The sequence below is a fragment of the Bubalus kerabau genome, chromosome 4, assembly GCF_029407905.1.
Source record: "Bubalus kerabau isolate K-KA32 ecotype Philippines breed swamp buffalo chromosome 4, PCC_UOA_SB_1v2, whole genome shotgun sequence".
NCBI classification, from domain to species: Eukaryota; Metazoa; Chordata; class Mammalia; order Artiodactyla; family Bovidae; genus Bubalus; species Bubalus kerabau.
In genome coordinates, this window is record NC_073627.1 from 47,178,805 (window position 1) to 47,196,343 (window position 17,539).

General features: G+C 53.3%; 1 protein-coding gene across 1 annotated transcript in view; it reads right to left on the reverse strand.

Annotated features, from left to right (window-relative positions):
• Nucleotides 1–1,030: 1,030 nt before the first annotated feature.
• The window catches only part of ASIC2 (acid sensing ion channel subunit 2), a 292,907-nt gene continuing 276,398 nt past the window's right edge, over nucleotides 1,031–17,539 (reverse strand). The window contains exons 4-10 of the mRNA XM_055577255.1: nucleotides 17,065–17,215; nucleotides 14,468–14,524; nucleotides 12,626–12,779; nucleotides 10,469–10,560; nucleotides 6,407–6,486; nucleotides 3,602–3,670; nucleotides 1,031–1,235 (exon numbers count right to left, since the gene is read on the reverse strand). Coding sequence (XP_055433230.1) covers nucleotides 1,134–1,235; nucleotides 3,602–3,670; nucleotides 6,407–6,486; nucleotides 10,469–10,560; nucleotides 12,626–12,779; nucleotides 14,468–14,524; nucleotides 17,065–17,215 — 705 coding nt within the window. The 3' untranslated portion in view covers nucleotides 1,031–1,133. The remainder of the gene's footprint in view (nucleotides 1,236–3,601; nucleotides 3,671–6,406; nucleotides 6,487–10,468; nucleotides 10,561–12,625; nucleotides 12,780–14,467; nucleotides 14,525–17,064; nucleotides 17,216–17,539) is intronic.

Consider the following 17,539-nt stretch of genomic DNA (forward strand, 5'->3'; position numbering starts at 1 on the left):
GGGCAACGTCACTGCAACTGTGGGCGTGGTGAAGCCATTTACCGTGTTGCAATCAACACGGTATTTGATGCAGGATAGGACGGAATAGAATAAGAGTGTACATGTTTGGTAAAGGTAAGTGTTTCATAAATTTTATCTCCCCATCTATTTGTCATCTATCTATTATCATCTATGTTTATCTGTCGGTTTTGACTTGGCAGGTCTGTCCCTTTCCTAACATCTTGGGGAGAAAGAGTGTAGGGAAAAGGCAGAGACGACTCGGCCATGTCCACAAGACCAGCTTTTAATATGACCGTGATTGGAAGCACGAATAAATAAACGCCAGAGAAAATGGAAAAACCAAACCAAAGCTCGGAACATCAAAACCCAGATTCAGAAAACGAAAGGAAACATATCTCCGACAAACAAACAAACAAATCAACAAACAAAAAGCCCCCCCCCACCGCGAAGAGACAGAATCAGACTGTACAATCCGTGTCACAGGGAGAGCCTACGGCGTGGGCCCCGCGGCTGTGTCCCCCCGGCCGACGCACCTCCGTCTCGGGCCCCTGGGAGGGGAGGAGGGCGGCCCCGGGCACCCTGTGGGCCGGCCTGGGGAGGCGGAGGGCGGGGTGGGTGGGCAGGTTAAGAACCTTCACGAACGACAGGAGGACCGGACGGCGTCCAGGGCTCTGCGGGTTCCCTCTGGAGTGTGCAGGTGTGATTCCAGGGCGGCCTCGTGGTGGTGCACTTCGGCGCTGGAACCCGGTCCCCCTGCAGGGCTGCTGGAAACCGCACGGCGAGGGTCGCGGACGGAAAAAGACGCGGACGCGGCGCCGTGAGGGTCGGAGCATGCAGTGCTTTGTACATCTGGCAGTGAGATGTGATGGCGGGTCGGTTCTCAGACAGTTTCAGGGCGGGACTCACTTCTCCTAAGAGGGTCGGACGCGCGGCGGCGGGGCCCGAGGACGCGTCGTGCCAGACGTGGCCGGAGCGAGGTTTCAGCAGAGTTTGCTATGTGTGCATAGGGGGCTCTTGCTTCTTTCCGTCGGTGGGCAGGGGCCATCCCACCTGAGCCTGCGGTCCCCTGTCCTGGTCCCGGGCCAGGTCCGTTTGGGGATGGGGGGTGGTGGTGCCGGGTGGTCCGAGGGCCGTCAGCAAGCAATCTCCTCCAAGGTCCCCAGGGCCGTCTGCAGGGGCACGTTCACAGTGTGGCTGATGGTTTCGGAGTGGTTTGGCATCGTGTCACAAGTGCTCTGGCGGGGAAGAGGAAAGTGCCTTTTGATGTTCATTCAGCAAAAATGTGTCCCAGGGTCCCTGCAGCCCAGCCCAGGCCCTGAGAACCGTGCAGCCCACAGTGGGCTCTCCCGGGCACTGCTCCTCCGCCCCAAACCCCTCCGGTGCTGGGTTGCCATCTTTTGACCTTTGCTCTAAGGGCTTCCCAGGTGGCTCAGTGGTAAAGAATCTGCCTGCCAATGCAGGAGACATAAGAGACACAGGTTTGATCCCTGGGTGGGGAAGATCCCCTTGGAGGAGGAAATGGCAACCCACTCCAGTATTCTCGCTTGGAGAATCCCATGGACAGAGGAACCAGGTGGGCTACACGTGGGGTCTCAAAGAGTCCGAAACAACTGACGTGACTTAGCACATCTATAAGGAACAAAGCAGCCCAAGGGTGGTAGCTGTATTCCCTGCGTTGTACAATATATCCCGTATTTATATCCTGTGGACCTCTCCAGAGGTCTCCTGCTGTGTCACTGGAAGCTACATCTGAGTGGTGTGTAACCTTGTGGTGTGGATGACTCATCCTGCCCTTGTCCTTGGACCTCTGTTGAGTCCACCTGGGGTGGAGGAGGGGCCACCTGTGGCCTGGCCTGGGCACGAGGGGCTGCCTGATCGCTGAGGCAAAACAGTGGAGGTCTCTGACAGCTGGGAGTCTGACCCCTGATCCCAGCTGCCCCCAAAGGACCTTGGGGTTAGGCTGGCCTCAGAGAAGGGTTATCTCGGGTCCCTGAGCAGGGTGGGGCTGAGGTGGCTTTGAGTCTTCTGGGTGATTCCTGGCCCTGCAGAGGGCTGGAGGCTGGGAGGGATGTGAGTGGAATTCTGTGTCAAGAATTCGGGGGAGATTAGATGAGGATGAGGCTGGGAGCGGTGCAAAGGAGGAGGCTATGTCTCTGAGACATTCTGAAGGCAGAAGAGAGGGTGGGGCGAGGGGAGGGGAGCCTGTATTCGCTGAGCGCTTACTACAAACTAGTCACTGGACGCTCACTGCTTCCCAGGGCTTGGTCTCATTTAATCTGATGGCACCCCCTGAGGTCCCAGTGGTTTGGCAGCTGCTCAGAGAGGGAGGTGATGTGCCCTCAGGTGCACAGCTGGGAAGAAGGGCCCTGGGATCCAGGCGGGTCAACTGAGTTCAGAGCCCGGGGCTCCTTCCACCCACACTGCCCTCCCCTCCACAGAAGCTGTCTTCTGTTCAAACAGAAGCTGCAGGGACCCGAGAGAATCAAAGTGGGATGTTTAGCCTGGGAGATGAGTAGAGAAACAGTGTCTGGAGCAAAAATGGGAGCCCAGATAGGAGGAGGAGGAGGAGGCTGGGATCCACTTGGGATGTTATGATTTTAAGGCAGCAATGGCCACGGAATGCGGTGTTCTCTTGGGGCGGGGGTGCTGACGTGGGGGATACCCACGACCTTCAGCGGAGACCAGGGTCCAGGAACAGACTGAATCTGGGAAGGAGTGTGGACAGTGTAAGAGGGGCTCTTCTTAGACTTGAGGAAAGGGAGGCAGAGTAGGGAGGAGGCTAGGGTGCCCCCCTAGCTGTGTAACCTGGGCCTCTGGGCCACAACTGCCTCATATACAGCATGGAGAAAAGAACAGCCCTTCCTCCAGGTGACTCTTAGGGTTGAAACGACGTGCCACTCTTAAGGCACATAACACAGTGCCTGACACATACCAGGCTTTTAATGGTCAGCAGTTATAATGGGTGTTATTGCTTCTACCTACTTCAAAGAATCTGCCTGCTAAGCAGGAGATGCGGGTTTGATCCCTGGGTTGGGACGATCCCTTGGGGAAGGAAATGGCAACTCACTCCAGTATTCTTGCCCGGAGAAGTTCACGGACAGAGGAGCCTGGTGGACATGGGGTTGCAAAGAGTGGGACACGACTTAGCTACTGAAACACCACCACTACTTCAGAGGGCCCCACACCCTATGTCCTGTTCACATGGGGTAGAGTAACAGGGACATTCCTGCTCACATTCTGCCACCTAGGGAATAAGGGAGTGGGCCTACATGGAGCCTCTCCTTGGTCTTCCAAGGCACGAGAACAGGGGCATGGCTTCTGGCTGGGGAGAAGCTGAGCTGGTCCAGGCAGAAGCATCTCCTGGTCTCTGCTGCATCCATGGAGCAGATCCAATCTACAGCTGGGTTCCAGGATGGGTCTCAGAGAGAGGCTCAAGGTTCAGTTGGAGTGTCCTTGGACTTGGGAGCTGCGGACGGTCTCGAGCTATGGAAAGGTGTGGGACGGAGCACTCCCGTCCTGCCTGGCACCGGCATCTGCATTCACACGGCTTGTACACACCAAGGAACTAACCAACCTGCAACCCCCTGCCGGCCGCCCTTACCACATTCTCATCGTGGCTCCCTTCCTCCTCTTCTTTGCCAAGCAGGTCTAATAGCTTCTCTTTGATCAGCTGCAAGAAAGGCAGGAAGGAAGGTCAGGCCGGGAGAAAGGCATCAAAGTAGCGAGAGAGACCTCCTTCCACATGGTTGGGCTGGGGAGGCAGGGGCAGCAGCGGCCTGGGCTGCAGCTGGACAGATGTTGGTAGGAGCCCAGCCTGGCATCCCAAACTGGGGTGCCTAGCCAAGCTTTTGGTGCAGGAGCTAGAGACTGTGTGGTCTCTCAGCGTGGCTGGTTCCCCATCTGTCCTGGGGGGACAGTTACCTGTCACTTTTGAGGCCTGACAGCTCCACAGTTCACAAGGTTGGGACACAACTATGTCAACATTTCATTCTCAATAAGAGAGTAGTTATTAAATATGTTTTCTGATGTGATTCAATTTCTATAACTTTGTACACCTTTGCACAAAAATGATTAAACAGGGCAGAACAAAAGCTGGCTATGGAACCCAGTTTGGGAGCTGGGTCACCATGCTGAGAGGTGGGGTGTGGCACTCCACAGGCCCCTGGTCACCCAGGCCCTCCACTTCCCACAGTGACCCCCAGTGGCCTTTGGCTATTGCCGGTCCCCTCTGGGAGGCAGGCCACTGCTCTGCAACCCCGATCTGCTGGGCTGAGACCCAGGTGGTCATGGGCTTCCCTGGGGGATTCTGGAGTCCCTGGAACCAGCCCAGGGCCGGGAGGAATGCAGTAGGAAGACTGATGAGCCCCTGGAGCACGCAGTGCCTGAAACTGCTGTTTGTTGTGTGAGAAGCTTTCAGAGACTGTTCCAGCTGCCTCCTGAGGGCGACAGCTCCCTGAACCAGAGCGGCTGGAGTGCCCTTGCTCTTCCTGCTCAGGATTGATGAATTCTCAGGAGTTCTCCTTCCCTAAAGCTGCCTGGACCCCAGAAGGTGCTGCTCTGGTGATGGGTCACCTGGAGGGCAGGTGTGTGTGTGTGCATGTGTGGAGTGTGTGTGCATATGTGGTGTATGAGTATGGTATGTGTGTGTGTGTGGAGTGTATGTGTGTATATGTTGTGTGTGAGTGTGGTATAAGTGTGTGTGATGTATGTGTGTGTCATGTGTGTGCAAATGGTGCGTGTGTACAGTGTATGTGGTTTATCTGTGGTGTATGTGTGTCCTTGTGAGCAGTGTGTGAGTGTGGTGTAAGTGTGTGTGGAATATGTGTGTGTGGGGTATATGTATGTGTATATGTTATATGTCAGTGTGGTATTAATGTTATGATGTATGTGCATGTCACGTCTGTGCAAGTGGTGTGTGTGTGTAGTATATATCGTGTGCCTGTGGTATATGTGTGTATTTGTGAGCAGTGTGTATAAGTGTGTGTGGAATATGTGTATGTGGAGTGTGTGGTATAAGTGTGTATGGCACATGTATGTGTGGAGTGTGTGGGGTATATGTGTGTGTATGTTATATGTGAGTGTGGCATTAGTGTGTGTGATGTGTGTGTGTATAGCAAATGTATGCGAGTGGTGTGTGTGTGGAGTGTATGTGGAGTGTGTATGGAGCGTGTGGGGTATATGTGTGTGTGTATGTTGTGTATAAGTATGGTAGAAGCGTGTGTGGTGTGTGTGTGTGTGGTGTGAGTGTGTGTGGAATATGTGTATGTGGAGTGTGTGGTATACATGTGTGTGGCACATGTATATGTGGAGTGTGTGGGGTATATGTGTGTGTGGAGCATGTGGGGGTATATGTGTGTGTATGTTATATGTGAGTGTGGCATTAGTGTGTGCGATGTGTGTGTGTATAGCATGTGTATGTGAGTGGTGTGTGTGTGGACTGGATGTGGAGTGTGGCATGTGTGTGTGAAGCGTGTGCAGTGTATGTGTGTGTATGTTGTGCATGCTGTGCTATAAGCGTGGTATTTGTGTGTGTGTGTATGTTGTGTATGGTATGCTATAAGTGTGTGGTGTGTGTGTATATGTTGTGTATGTGTATGCTATAAGCATGTGGTTGTGTGTGTGTGTGTGTGTGTGGAGGGTGTGGGGTATATGTGTGTGTATGTTGTGTATGCGTATTCTATAAGTGTGTGGTGTGTGTATGTTGTGTATGGTATGCTATAAGCATGTGTGTATGTGCATATGTTGTGTATGCATATGCTATAAGCGTGTGGTGTGTGTGTGTGGAGGGTGTGGGGTACATGTGTGTGTATGTTGTGTATGCATATACTATAAGCATGGTGTGTGTGTGTGTATGTTGTATATGTGTATGCTATAAGCGTGTGGGGTGTGTGTGTGTATGTTGTGTATGCGTATGCTATAAGCATGTGGTGTGTGTGTGTGTGTGTGTGGAGGGTGTGGGGTATATGTGTGTGTATGTTATGTATGCATATACTATAAGCATGTGGTGTGTGTGTATATGTTGTGTATGCGTATACTATAAGCGTGTGGTGTGTGTGTGTGTGTGTGTGTGGTGTGAGTGTGCGGGTGCAGACACACCCAGGCGTGAAGCCCCACACGAGGCCCAGGGGCTCCGCGCCGGCCCCTGCACTGTCTCATCCCCTCTTCTCATCCCTCCGGCTCCCTGCATGCGGGTGTAGACGGCTCCGAGGACAGGCCTGCGGCTTCCGTCTCTCACCCACCCCGCCCTGGTGCCTGGGGCGCGGGGACAGACCGTGTCCATGCATAGGGAGGGGAGGCGGCCCTGGGTGGAGGGAGGCCAAGCTCTCCCCGCTCCGTGCTCTGGTTCTGGGCGTCAGGGCAGGATGAGGGTGCCTGGTGGTCCCCCATGAGCAATCCCGCATCTTACCTCATAAATATAATCAAAGAGCTCTAGTATTGTAAGGATACTAGCACCAATGAACAATCCCATCTGACCACCAATATCACCTGGAGAGAGAGAGAGAAGACAAAGACTTGGCTTTCCTGACAGCGCTTCTGGAAGGGTGGATGGACGGAGAACTCGGAAAGCAGGCTTTCTGAGAGGGGCCCCCTTCCCAGAGGCGGGGCCCGGGCCTGGTGGCTGGAGGGCAGGCCCTTGACAAGCTGCTCCCTCACTGCGCTGCTCTGAGAGCTGCTGGGTTTCAGCACCCATGGGTGTGGGAACTAACCTGGATGCCTACTTGAGGGGCCTGGGACAGACCTCCCGTGCTGATGGCCTGGTTCAGTTCCATTCAGAACCACAACGTTGGGGCCCAGCTTTGGCTCTGGGCTGGGAACAGATGAGACGTGTGTGGTCCCTGCCCCGGGCGAGGGCACAGTCAAGCCTGAGACGGGTGTCAGTGTGTCTGAGTGGGGGTCTTGGGAGCAGGCACGTAAGAGACACCCCCAATTACGACAGGGCCTTTGAAGCTATCTTGAGGACTCTCTCACCCTTGGGATAAAGTCCTTGGAAGCATCTATCTCCCCTCCCTAAAGGTAAATGTTTGGTCTCTTTCTATTTATTTTTTATTTATTTTTGTTATTTTTGGCCTCGCTGGGCCTTCACTGCTAGGCGTAGGCTTTCCCTGGTTGCGGTGAGCAGGGGCTACTCTTCCCTGTGGTGTGCGGGCTGCTCACTGCGGTGGCTTCTCTCGTGGAGCGTGGGCTCAGGCGCGTGAGCCTTGCAGCTCACAGGCTCTAGAGCACAGGCTCAGTACCTGTGGTGCACAGGCTTAGTTGCTCCACAGCATGTGCGATCTTCCAGGACCAGGGATTGAACCCTTGCATTGGCAGGCGGGTTCTTAACCACTGGACCACAAGGGGAGTCCTTTGGTCTGTTTCTAGAGTACAGGTTCTTGCCCTGAGTGTATGATCTCCGCTGACCAGGGTCTTCTGATCCCCTTGTATCAAACTCCCGGGAGACTTGTAATCAGTATAGATGTCTGCACCCACCTGTTGTTGTACTTAGTCGCTCAGTCGTGTCTGACTCTTTGAGACCCCTGGACTGGAGCCCGCCAGGCTCCTCTGTCCATGGGGGTTGTCCAGGCAAAAACACTGGAGTGGGTTGCTATGCCCTCCTCCAGGGGATCTTCCCAACCCAGGGCTTGAACCCAGGTCTCCCACATTGCAGGTGGATTCTTTACCATCTGAGTCACCAGGGAAGCCCTGGGGCCTATGCAATCAGAGTCTCTGGGACTGGAGGTCAGGATTTTTATGTTCCCAGGTGGTTCTCCAGCCCACCAGAGTTTGAGAAGCACTCTCCTGTGGGGGCGTCCGATGGTTGGAGACTCCTTGAATTGAATGCAAATCGTTACGTGTGGGTACCTGGGCATTTGTAGCTGGAGAGTCCGTATTTCGGAAGCTATTATCATATTCTTAAGGGGGTTCTGATCCCCTGAAAGCCCCCAGATGCTCTGCTCCAGAGGCAGTGTTTTGGACCACAGGGCTCTGAGGCTGGGAATATGGAGGGTGGCCACCAGCTGGCTGTGTGTCTTTGATAAGCCCTGACCTTCTCAACAGCTTTGCCTACATTTGGGAACATTTGGTGGTGGAGGTGGTTGGGGGAGGGTTGGAGGAGATGAACAGTGAAGTCCTTTCCAGCTGTGACCTCTGGGATTGTGAGCTGCTGGCCTAGGAAGAGCGCTGGGAGCTGGGGGGCCCTGATGGGGGTGGGTGTACCATCCTCCTGGAGATTCCAGGCTGACCTCTTAGTCTGAGAACTTTCTGATGAGCACACTTACCCACTCCTCCCCTGATTATGGCTGGGAGAAGGCCAACAAGCACATCCCCAGGTGAGCAGGCTGAGATGGTGGGAAGGGGGCTCTTCCCGGGGTGGAGGGGGACTTGGTGTTGGGCTCACCAGAGCCCCACCTTCCTTCCCACTCCCCCCACCCCCTCTAATGTCCTTAACGGAGGCTCACTGGGGCGTGCATACACATGCACGTGCCTGTGGGGGGTGGGTGTATGTGTGAGCCGTGTGGCGGAGTGTGGAGGGCGTGCCAGGTGCATTGTGTGTGCATGTTCGGGACAGAAGCAGGCCTTACATCTGGCCACCAATGGCTTTATATAGGTGGCACACGAGTGTGTCTAGGGGTGGCTTTGTGGGGGTGGGCACAGTGGGTCCGAATGTGTAGAGGAGGTGTGAACGTGCTTGTGTATGGCAGGTATAGGTGTGTAGGCATGTGTGCACCTACGTGTCTCTGGAATTGTGTGGTTTGCACGTGGGTCTGTGCAGGTGTGTACTAGTGTGTGCGGCTCGCCCTGGTGTATGTGTGTACGCTGGGGTGAGGCGTGCTTTCTGAGTGAGGGGAAGGCGGGCCACAGGGCGGGAAGACAGGGGCCAGCGTGAACCTCCTGACTCAGGGCTTGCAACTGGCACTCGCTCTTCTCGCGAGAGGTACAGACGGCAGTGAGATTTTCCGCGGTGGGCGTGTGAAAGAGCGCGCGTGCGCACTAGTGCACACGCTTGTGCGGGGGAGGGGAGCAGAGGGAAGGAGGCGTGTCCTCGGTGACAGGGGCGGGGCTTTAGCACGGGCCCATTCTGGGAGTCTCAGCACAGTCCCTCTCTGGCCACAACCGTCTCCAAGGCCCTTAGTGATGACCACCTTAGCCCAGTGGGGACCCTGCGGTGTCTGCCGCTTCCTGGGAGAGTGTCTGTCTGGATGCCAGAAACCACTGTTTGTGGGCCTTCTGTGGGCTAGGGCTTGATCACATTTCACCATCATGGCGAGCTCACAGAGGGTTTTATTAGACTCATTCTACAGACGAGGGACCTGACGTTCAGTGAAGTGAAGCCATCTGCCCACATTCTCCGGGCTGGTGTGCAGCAGCCCCTGACTTGTGCTCCCCTTGAACTGCCAGGTAGAAGGTGTCTGTCTCCCCTGGTCCCCACTCAGGATGCCTCTCTCACCTGGTTCAGTTCACAGAGACAACAAGAGTGATTTTTCCTTGAAGCCACAGACATCGGATCCTTTTTTGAGAGTGAGTGAGAGTTGGGGGGATGGGTTCAGGGCAGGTCTTTTAACCCCCTGGGGTCTTGTTAGATTTAGCTGGGCTGGGGCACCTTTGAAATTAATACCCTGCATTCACCATGTGCCCTAGGGGCCAGAGGAGCTGATGTGAACTAAGGTATGGCGGTCAGGTTTGTAGATTTCTGGGGGTACATGGCCCTTCTTTAGTGTTTGACAAAGAGCTCTCAGTCCAGGGGCACCTGGCGTTCTCAACGTGGCAACATTGCTTTCCAGGTGGAGCCTCCATGAGTGGGACCTTTGTGGTATCTGCTGCCTGGACCCATCCATAGCTCAGCCCCACTGCACCTATCTGCCACGGCCCCAGGGCTCTGACTCCAATCAGGGGGCAGAAGACTGTGGAATCTAAGAAGGCAGTGCCAGAAGGGTCCTGAGAGAATGGCTGGCTCACCTGCCTCATTGTGTCAATGGGGAAACTGAGATTAGACCAGGGAATGAACTGGGCCTAGCACCACCGCATAGAGTGCTTCCCACTCTGGGGCAGGAGCAGTGCAAGGGAAGAGGGAGCAATTAGTGGATGAAAAGGCTGGACTATTATAGACTCATCATCCGGTCGCCCACCTCCCCATCCCCGCTTCCTCCCATCCCCTTGTGTGCTCAGTTGCTCAGTGGTGTCCGACTCTTTGTGACCCCATGGACTGTAGCCCACCAGGCTTCTCTGTCCATGGGGTTTTCCAGGCCAGCATAGTGGAGTGGGTTGCCATTTCCTTCTCCAGGGGATCTTCCCAAGCCAGGGATTGAACTTGCGTCTCCTGCATCATGGGCAACCCCCCCCTTTCTTTACCGTCTGAGCCAGCTGGGAAGCCCCATGTTATCATGCATGCACGCATGCGTGCTAAGTTGCTTCCGTCATGTCCAATTCTTTGAGACCCTGTCCATCCCCATGAGATGTGGGCATTTGTGCAATGGACACTCTGACTTACCAAGTAAGGCAGCAACTTCATATGCCTTCTTCTGTTCAATGGTCTCATAATTGAGAGCTTCAAAAAATATATCCAGAACGAGGATGTTTTCTCTGCAGAGGAAACATTCAGTGTCACACGTGGTGAGAATCATCAGGATCCTCAGGGATCATATCATACAACTTTCCCATGGACAGAAAGGGAAACAGAGGCTCAGGGAAGTGAGACAACGGGCTCAAAGTTAGAGCTGGTTAGCCAGAGAGCTGGGGCTTGAACCCGGAAGTCGTGACTCCCAGCCCATTGCTCTTCACGGGCCTGGAGGGGTATGCCAGCTCTCCCCTTGGCCCCTTATCACTAACCCACCCTCTCTCTGCCCCCTTTTCCAGGAGTCCTGCCAGGCCTCCAGGTCTCTATGCCCCAGAGGGTCTTCCTGGGTCCTTATGTGCAAGTGAGCTCAGAACTCACTTAACAAGGCTTGCTTGCCTGCCCCCAACTTACCTCCCCTGCCCACCCTGGGGAGGCCCTCAGTTCTTACTGGGATTGACGGCAAGCTTCTTCTGGTGGGGGCCCTGCCCCAGCATCACCAAGTTAGCTGTAGGAGCCAGGGAGGGTTTTTAGGGAGCAAACTTACATCTGGCTGTGGGGTTTTCTGGCAGAAGCACCTTGATTCCCTTCTGCTCTTTGGGGCACTTGTATTCATGAGAAACATCTTGGTGGGAGAAGCCATTACCGTCCGCAGAATGTTTGCAGCTGCAGGGCCCGGCCCCTCCTCTATCGATACAGTTACCCTGATTCTTTGATGCTGCTCACTAATGCTCTTAGTGTCTCTTGCCCTCAAGGGGCACACACCATCCCAGGATGAGAACTGGTGACTGTGTGGGAGGGAGAGGCTGGAGGAGGGTTGAAATTAACACCCTGCATCCATCATGTGCCTTTGGGGCCAGAGGAGCTCATGTGAACTAAGGTGGGGTGGCAGTCAGGTTTGTAGACCTGATGGGGGGGGGTCGTGGGAGCGAGAGGAGCCCTCTCCACACGGGGCTCACCCAGGAGCTATCCACCATCTTTTGCCTGGTTTATGACAACTGCCTCCCACCAGGCTCCCTTCCGCCCATCTGTCTGCCCATCCATCCTCTTAACCAGGTCTTCCTAAAACCTCTAGACTAACCCACATAACACAGAATTAGCATCCAGTGCCTCTGTCAGCCAGGCTGCCTTTAAAATGCTCAATAGTCACAGGTGGCCAGTGGCCACCACATAGGACATCATGGAGATAGAACATTTCTAGAAGGTTCTACCATAGAACACGTGGTCTAAAATGCAGATGAGACCCTATCACTTGCCTACCTGAAGCTCTTCTGTGGCTCCCTACCCTCTTAGAATCAAATCTACTCCCTGACTCCCCCCCAGCTCAGCCTATAAGACCCACATCCACCTCCCCTGGCTTCCTTTTGCTGTACTCTTATGACACCCTCTTCTCCTGTGTCTTCCTTTCATTTATTTTGTTCAAAGATTATTTTTTTGAGCATCAACTCTGTGCCAGACACTCCACAGCAGAGAACAAAAAAGAAAGGTTTGTGCCCTCAAGGGTCAGACAGGTAATTGAAGGAAACAGCCATGTGAATACTGAATTACACACAGTGGCGAGTATTATAAAGGAATACACCTGAGTGTTTCGAGAGAAGAATGACAGGAGGGGGCCTAAATTATTGGTCCAAAGACATGACATTTAAATGGAGACCTGCGAACCAAGGAACCAGTTGGGTGAGGAGTGAGAGGAAAAGCATTCTAGGCAGAGGGAACAGAATATGCAAACTCTGCCTGGAAGACTCTTCTGCATCCTGTTAAAACACCTCTGAAACTTTCCTTGACAGCACCCCTCTGCAGGGTACGGCCAACGACCTCTCTTATTATCTGCACCAGCCTGGACAGCTTTCAGTGTTCTATTTGTCTCTCTGCCGGTCTGTAAGCTCCTGAAAGATGGCTCTGCCTCTTAATGTGCTTTGTCTTCATACTCTGAGTCTGAGCACAGAACTTGGCTGAGAGCAGGTGTTCAATTAACGTCTGCCAGATGGAACTAACTGCTTACCTTTGTCCTCTTCCTTGACTGTCCCCCCTCCTCCCCATTTTTTCCTGGTCCCTCCTCCCCCACCCCCCCTCCACCATGTCCACTTAGCTTACGAGATATATTTTTCTGATTTGTTAAATTTCTTCTCGAGGTACTTGGCTGATGTCTTGCTGGGGATCTTCACCATGGAGAGCTCTTTGTTGTAGCGGGTCAGGTTGCAGGGGGTCCTGCAGAGACAGTAATTACTGTCCTTTTCTGCCAGCAGACCTGCAGGGGAGAGGGAGGCAGGGCTGAGTGGAGTGCAGGGGACTGGGACCTCTGGGCCCAGAGTAGCCAGGTCCCAGGTTCCTGCAGCAGAGAAGAGGAGGAGGTGCCCTCTGTGAATAAGGGGTGAGGGGCTGTGGAGAGAAGGGGAGCTGGGCTTTTGCTGGAGGTTGATGGGAGTATGAGCGGTCACAAAAGTGCCCACTGTTTCTATGTTACTTTTTTTTTTTAAATAACTCTTTTAATGTACTTGTCAACTAATTTTATTATCTGAATAATTTCTGCATCCATTTCAGCTGAGTTTTTAAATTTAATACTTATTTACTTATTATTTTTGGCTCTGCTGGGTCTTCGTTGCTACATGTGGGCTTTTCTCTAGTTGCGGTGAGCAGGAGCTTCTCTCTGGTTCTCATTGGGGTGGCTTCTCTTGTTGTGGAACACGGGCTCTAGGGCAAATGGGCTTCGTTAGTTATGGCACACGGGGGCTTAGTTGCTCCTCGGCATGTGGACCAGGGATTGAACCCGAGTCCTCTGCGTTGGCAGGCGGATTCTTCACCACTGGAGCCCCAGAGAAGTCCCTTCTCTGTTACTCTTGGTTCTGTGTTCCTCCTGCTTCCTTTACTGTTAGGTTAACTTTTTTAAGTATAGGCACCACTTTGGAAGCATGGGCTCCAAGGGAGTCCTGGACCTCTGACCATCCCAGGGCCGTCTTCTCTGCTCTCAGCTTCAGATCTCATCTGCAAAGGGGGCTGTTCCTCACAGGCAAGTGTGGGAGGCCACTGCATCTGAATCCCTAGGCTCCTTGGTTTTCCCTTGGGGGGCTCCATAGCTAGCACCCACCTCCTCTGCCAGCTGGTTGAGGACACAGAGTGAGTCTTTGTGTTCACCGGAAGTCCCTCTTTCCAACCAGCCCTCCTGGAGGCATCTGGACATGCGAGTTCAGAACTACTCTACTTAGATCCAGCAAGTACAACTGCTGAACAAACTTGAGTCCGGATGATTTAAATACCCACTGCTTGTCTTGCTTGTAAATCATTTCCCAGATCCCGGAGAGGCAGGTGTGTGGAGTGGGTCACGCTCTGGGGTTGCAGCTTGTTGGTGTGATCCCCCTCACTGGAAGTTTCCTGGGGTGGGAAGTGGGGTGGACCAACAAACACCCAGGAGCAGAGGCGGTGGGGGGGTGCTCCTGCCTCCCCTGTGTCCCTGAGGAATGCACACTGGGCCTCACCCCTCTGCCTGACCCCATCTCTCCTGGCTCAAGGGAGCAATGCAGAGGACAGCTTGGGAATAACCTCCAGGGTGTGTGCCAGGAGGTATTGCCAAGCTCCTTTGGTGCCCACTCGGTGCCCATGGTCCATCCTCTCTCCGTCTCTGCCCGCTCCTCTGCATTCCTCAGTGCTCTCTGCGGCCCCAAAACTCACTCCTTCTCTGTCCCCACCTCTCTGCCTCCTTTCTCTCCTTACTTGGGTTTCCACCCTCATCACTAGCATCAGCTCCCTCCCCAATCCTTCTCTCCTTCCTCCTCTCCACCTCCCTCTCCTGTCCCTGCAGGGATGCCGCCCTGTCCAGCCTCTTTCCCCCTCACCCTTCCCTATTCCCCTTTACCCCATCTCCTTCCCACACCTGGAAGGGCTCCAAGGTCTCAATCGCAGCCCCCACCCCCATCATTCCACTGGGCCCCTGGTACTGACCTAGGGCAGGCTCTGCACACTCCTTGTGCTGCTCAGGAGTACAGAAAGGGGCATCCCCTGCAAAGAAGAAAGACAGGGAGAGGTACTCAGGCAGCAACCCCTCCCCTCCTTGCGCTGGGGGAAGGGATTGCATCGGGGTACTTGGGAGGGGTAGCAGTTCACCAGTGGACAGTCAGAAGGCAGCTGTCAATCAGGACTGCCAGGGGGTAGTGGGGGACCAGAAGACTGGGCTCTGATCCTCTCTGTGATAAGAGGAACCATCTAGCTAATTTCTCCCAGGTCGGACAGCCTGGTTCATAGAGGTGAAAGGAAAGTGTTGACATAGGGAGGCAGTGGCAAGTATCTACTAAGCGCTGGGCATGCATCATCCCCTTTAACCCATTTAGGTACCTTTGGAAATAGGCACTACGGTGTCTGTTTTATTGATGAGAGAATTGAGGTTTAAGTATCCTATTCTCCCAGGCCTGCAGTGATGGAGGTGGGCTTGGAGCCCAGGTCTGTGCGCTCCCGAGCCCAGGGCTCTTTCCATTACAGCATGCTGCCGTAGGTGAGGAAGGCTGCTTGGTCAGTCTCCTCTTTGCTGTGCCCTTCATTCCACATTATAACTGAGATGCCAGTAACAGTGTCATGTGGGGGAGTGATTAAAATCTCTCCTGCCTGCTTGGGCTCAGGTTCCATGGGGAAACCTCACTGGCTGGGGATGCAGTCTGAGCATCAGGCGGGTAGCATTTTTGTTGTTTAGTCTCTCAGTTGTGTCTGACTCTTTGTGATCCTATGGACTGTAGTCTGCCAGGCTTCTCTGTCCATGGAATTCTCCAGGCAAGACTACTGGAGTTGGTTGCCATTTCCTTTTCCAGGTGACCTTCCCAGTCCAGGGAGTGAACCCGCATCTCCGGCATTGGCAGGCAGAATCTTTACCACTGAGCCACAGGGATGCCCAGATAGCATTTACCAGTGCTCGATTCTCTCTGGTCTCTGTAGAAATCCAGAAACTTTGTTTTTTCTTTTCCAACGTGCTAAAGTCAAAGCCAACTCATTGGAAAAGACCCTGATGCTGGGAAAGGTTGAAGGTAAAAGGAGAAGGGGATGGCAGAGGATGAGATGGTTGGATGGCGTCACCGACTCAATGGGCATGAACTCGGGTGAACTCTGGGAGATGGTGAGGGACGAGAGAGGCCTGTTGTGCTGCAGTCCATGGGGTCGCAAAAAGTCAGACACAGCTTAGCGACTGTACAACAACAAATGTCAAAGTTCACCACAATATCCTCCTCTTATTTTTTCCCTAAACACCTTTTTTTTCCCAAGAGCTGAAGAACTGAAATGGTTCCTCTTTTCTAATAATAAGAATGTAACTGATATGTTTCTCTTTTTGTTTTGTCTTCTATTCCATTCTGTCTTTGCCTGCTTCTCAGAGGCAGTTTTAAAGATTGAAAATCCTAAATTTAGATTAGTAGAGAAATTACTGATTCCTAATGCAATCGTTCAGAATTTAGCTCTAAGGATGTTCATTTCAGCATTGGTTATGACAGAAAACAATTGGTAATGAGCTAAATGTCCGAGGTCAGAATTTAGTTAGATAGACTTAAAGTATGATATAATCATGAAACAATAGCCACAAAATACAATGGTAAAGTTCCCTGCACATAGTAGGTCTTCAGTCAGCAGTACTCTCAATTCCCTCTCCCCATGTGTTAACACCGTCACCACTGACATTTGCAATTGACAAAGCATTTTTTTTTGGCTGCACTGTGGGATCTTAGTTCCCTGACCCGGGATCAAAGCCAGGCCCCCTTGCACTGGAAGCTCAGAATCCTAACCACTGGGCCTCCAGGGAATTCCCAACAAAGCATTTTTATATCTTAGCTTAATTTTATCCTCTTAACAGCAAATGTTTGTGTTTTAAAGATGGTGGAGGTAAGAACAGAGACGTTTAGAAACTTGTGCCAGGTCACACAGTAGTCATGTGGTGGGAGCTGAGTTGGAAGCCAATGCCACTGATTGTAGCCTCAATCGTCCTTCCTTCCGCGCTGCAGTACCAAGCTCTTCCGGCCCCGGTCAGCACCAACCCCTGCTAGCTGTGACAAGCCGACTGCCTCTAGTGATGGCTAGGCGCGTTGTTAGTCTGACAACAGAAATGTCAGGACACACGCGTTCATTGGCTGGCTGATGGACTCTTGCCCCACTTGAAAGAGTGCTAGATATTTGTATGCAAGAAGGGAAATAGCTGGAGGAAAGCAATAAACATCTGGATGTCTGAATGTGTACCACACCAGGATGGGAGAATTGTAAGCATCCGGATAAGTGGTCACTAAGCTCCAGGAGGGAAGAAGAGCAAGCAGCTAGCAAACGTATTGAACACTGGGAGGAATGCTCTCCAAGCTTCTGTCCACTCTGGAGACCAGGAATGTTGCCTTGGTTGCCAGACTGGAGGTTCCCATCTGCCCCCGAAATGTCTGCACATCAAATAACCGTCTTCCCAGAACAGCATCCCTTGGCATCCTTGTGGAGCGGGTGAAGAGTGTCCCATCGGGTGAGAAATGCAAAGGAGGTCGCAGGCGGTCCCGGGTGCCCCGTGGCCGCCCTCCCCTGGCACTGACCTGGCATGTGGACCATTCGACAGTTGCAGTTCTCCACGATGTAGCGGGTCTCACAGTCGATCCTACAGGCGGTGATGCTGTAAACAGGGAAGAAGTCGAGCCCCATCTCGGAGGACCGGCACTCGCCCCACGGCGGGGGCAGGTATGTGAGCTGCAAGACAGGAAGCAGGGGCAGCAGTCAGCCCCGGAGCTTCAGCTGTAACACACCCAGTGGCTCCTTCATTCATTTATGCAATTAATAAACAATTAATTGATCAACTACTGCGCGACAGCCTAAACTCCAAGGACCTCCCAGGCCTTCAACATCTGGCTCCAAAGCCAGTTCTCATATCTTACCTTTTATAACCTTCCCTATAAATGCTGACCTTCTCAAAGTCTTTTATCCCAGCCACATCCTCCCACGTCCACAATTTGTTGTCTTGCATTTCTCCGCAGCAGAGAAGTGGGATAAAAATTGGAGGGCTCTGTGGGCCCC